The 3289-nt window shown below is 39.2% G+C and overlaps 1 protein-coding gene across 1 annotated transcript; it reads right to left on the bottom strand.

Moving 5' to 3' along the window:
- Positions 1-330: 330 nt before the first annotated feature.
- On the bottom strand, positions 331-2589 carry ATP5G3 (ATP synthase, H+ transporting, mitochondrial Fo complex, subunit C3 (subunit 9); the record flags this gene model as incomplete). Its single annotated transcript, XM_008945330.1, has 3 exons — positions 331-575; positions 1930-2123; positions 2492-2589. Coding segments are annotated over 3 exons (407 nt in total), but the record flags the coding sequence as incomplete, so codon positions are not given.
- Between the last annotated feature and the right edge of the window lie 700 nt (positions 2590-3289).

The following is a 3289-nucleotide window of genomic DNA, read 5'->3' as shown; positions in this document are numbered from 1 at the left end:
GAAGTGCCAGAACACCTTATATGCCACCCAACCCGAGGAAAAGCAAGTTGTGCACAGAAACAGTCCTGGAAAAGTTTCAAACACAAGCAAAAGAACATGGTCAGCAGCACATCCTTTCTCATTTAATCTCTGTATCCTTTGATCTTTCAAAGATACACCACATTAATGAACAAGTGACATGCCCACAAATTAAAAAATAAAGTATTTGAATTAATTGTTTGAAAGGTTCTATGTGGTATGTCATTATCAGGAGAAATCCATTGTGACTGAATGACAAGATGCCATCTTCCAGATAACCTAGTGAGAAAGATAATAAATGCAGGCAACAGGTTGACAGTTGAAGTTGTTATCTTTAATGAAATGACTTTGGAAATAGTATCAATTTCCATGACACCAACATTTTGGGAGTCCCATAAAATGCAGTTACATTCAAATGCCAATATTACAGGCAGATCTCCTTTCACATGGCAAACAGGATCAAGAACGCAACCATCAGACAGAAGAGACCCATAGCTTCAGACAGGGCGAATCCCAGGATAGCGTATGAGAACAGCTGCTGCTTCAGAGAAGGATTTCTAAAAGAAAGTGAAGGTGTAAAATCTTTTTATCTTTACAATGAGGACGCTTTTCATACACTATATACATTGGACAGATTCAGGACTTCATACTTCCTGCCACAGATTCCACAACATGAAATCCAAGCAGTGTTTTTTAGGGAGGATTTCTCTGAAGACAAACGAGTTGGTAATTAAGACTTGATCAGGTTACGCAGGCTGCATATGGCTTTTCCAAATATGCACAGTTTTTGTGACTATATTCATATACACTTTTAAATTTGACTCCTCTGTATCCTCCCATGCAGGAACTATCATCACGAAGCTTTATAAACCTGCCTCACATCTATGACATTAGAAATATACTCCAAGGAAGTTTACATGTCTAACATTAAATAGCTCTCAGACAAATACAGCAACTGAAACCCCCTAAAGCAAAGAAGAGAAATACCTAGCAGTTTGTTGCAAAAATGCAATGAATTCTCTCTCCAAGAAGTGCATCAGAGAGAGAAAAACATTCAACATAATATTATGAAGTAATGTCCTGTAACCTTACTGACATTTTCATGATCAAGTTCAAAAATGAGACATTAGTTTTGTATTGAAAACACTTATGTTTCATCAAGAAGGAAGTGAACTTCCTTGTCTTCAGCAGGGCTTGAAATTCTTAGCTAGTTGAGAGGCTAATGAGGAATATGAAACCTTCAATAAAGCTTTTTCACACCTATACCAGTTCTGCTCTTCCACGACAGCGTATGAACTGGTCCTCCTACAGGAACATGGTAAACTTATCTGGAAGAAGTCCATTGCTACTATGAAATCCCCACACTCACCCCCTTCAAGACTTCTAGAAGGAAAAATTAGTCATTCTATAAAGTAATTATGTATTCTGAGATGCAAGGCTGAATTTGTATTAGAAAACCAAATTAAGCATCCATTTCTAAACAACAATTCTGACTATCAAGTCTAAAGCATACAAACTCACATTACTTATTTTCAGTGTTCACACAGGTACTCTTTGGGACTCAGGCTAGATTTAGCCTACAAAGATTCAGGCTACTTCAGTTCTGGAACCAAATGCTGAAACATTGGGACGTCAGTGACCCAAACACTCACCAAGTCTAATTATCTCATTTCTTTCATGCCTTTTCTCCAGGTAGAGCATACAAAGTTCAGAAATGAACAATACAGCCATCCTGATTAATATACTACAGTTTCATATTATCCTATTCAGCCATGTTTATCACTAATAGTAATTATTAACAGAATTTACGACAGTGCCATCATCCTTACGATAACTTAGCTTATCTGGAGGTGCTGTCTCAAGATCTATCTGCATGCAATTCAAGAGTTTTACAAGAGAAAGATTGATTACCTGGCATAACCAATGATTAGACTACCGAAGACTGTTCCAATACCAGCACCAGAACCAGCCACACCTACTGTGGCAGCACCAGCACCAATAAATTTGGCAGCAGTGTCAATGTCCCTGCTGATAGCACTAGTCTGGAATTCTCTAAGTGCTAGTCGGGAGACAGTACTTTGGGCCCCATTAAGTGTTGAGTTGCCCTAAGAAGAAGAACATAAAAAAACATTATATTCAGACAGAGTATTTTTCATGACCACTTTGATAGCATTATTCTGAAGTTTTAAAGGTTGTAATAGATCCAATGTCTAGTTCCTCTTCATAGTGATAAGACTATAACAAAGAATTACAAACTTCAGAATGTTACCTGTTCCACTTGAAAGCAATCAACTTTTAAATATGAACGAGTTCTCAGGGGAAACAGCAAGATAGCAACACATATTATTAGATGTTTGACTTAAGGCAAGTTTTACACTATAGGTATTTGAACTAGTACAAGTGAACTCTAGGTTGAGGACGTTTAGGCTCACCAGGTAACTTAGGAAGATACAGAATTTTGTTTATAAGGTACCTCTCCATTCTTGATCTCTGGCCTAGACAACACGGATGCTGAAATTGGTCTGTACAAGACTCTTGATCCAGCACGGATCTGCAAGAGGAGCAAAGAAACTATAAAAAAAAGAAACATTTGATCACAGTTGTCCCCATACAATAGTCTGTAAGGCTATTATCTGCTAAACCATTTCTCTTAACTGAAAGAAAGCAGTATTTACATAGCTGGATATACAACAAACCATACAGAAGCAAACACTGCCATGCAATCTGATATCACCGTTTTCAGAGGACATTACTGTGAAGAGCTACATCGTTCAATGAACCTGTACATGCATAAGATTTGACAGAAAATGTAGCAAAATAGCAACAAAAAAAAAGCCAAACATACCAGCAGGCAGCGACATACAGTTTGAAATTAAAAAGGAAAAGCCATCAAAATGAATTCCAAAAGTTGTTAAATGCACAGACATAATCTAGACTTTTAAATCTAGAGAAGCATAAATGAATGAATCCTCTTTCACAAGCGGCCTGCATATGTCCTTGGGCTTCCTGCAGTCTAAGGTCATACTGGCTCTTGCAAAAAGCTCTTCCTGCAGAAGAGACTTGTGCCCGCTCCATGCAAAACGAGACGTTCTGCAGGCCAGAAAAGACATTTCGAGCAGGGCAGCCCCTGGCCTCTGCAAGGGCAAAAAATTCCAGGCCCAGCGTAGGACAAGCAACAGGCTGGAGTTTGACCTACAGCAAGGCGCAGAGCGCAGCAGGCCCTGAGCTCCTGCGCGCCCGTGCGGGAAGGCCCCTCACCTTGGCGAGAGGC

The sequence above is a fragment of the Merops nubicus genome, unplaced genomic scaffold, assembly GCF_000691845.1.
Source record: "Merops nubicus isolate BGI_N331 unplaced genomic scaffold, ASM69184v1 scaffold31848, whole genome shotgun sequence".
Taxonomy (NCBI): Eukaryota; Metazoa; Chordata; class Aves; order Coraciiformes; family Meropidae; genus Merops; species Merops nubicus.
Note: the sequence above shows the minus strand (reverse complement) of the source record. Positions and strands in the feature narration are given on the sequence as shown.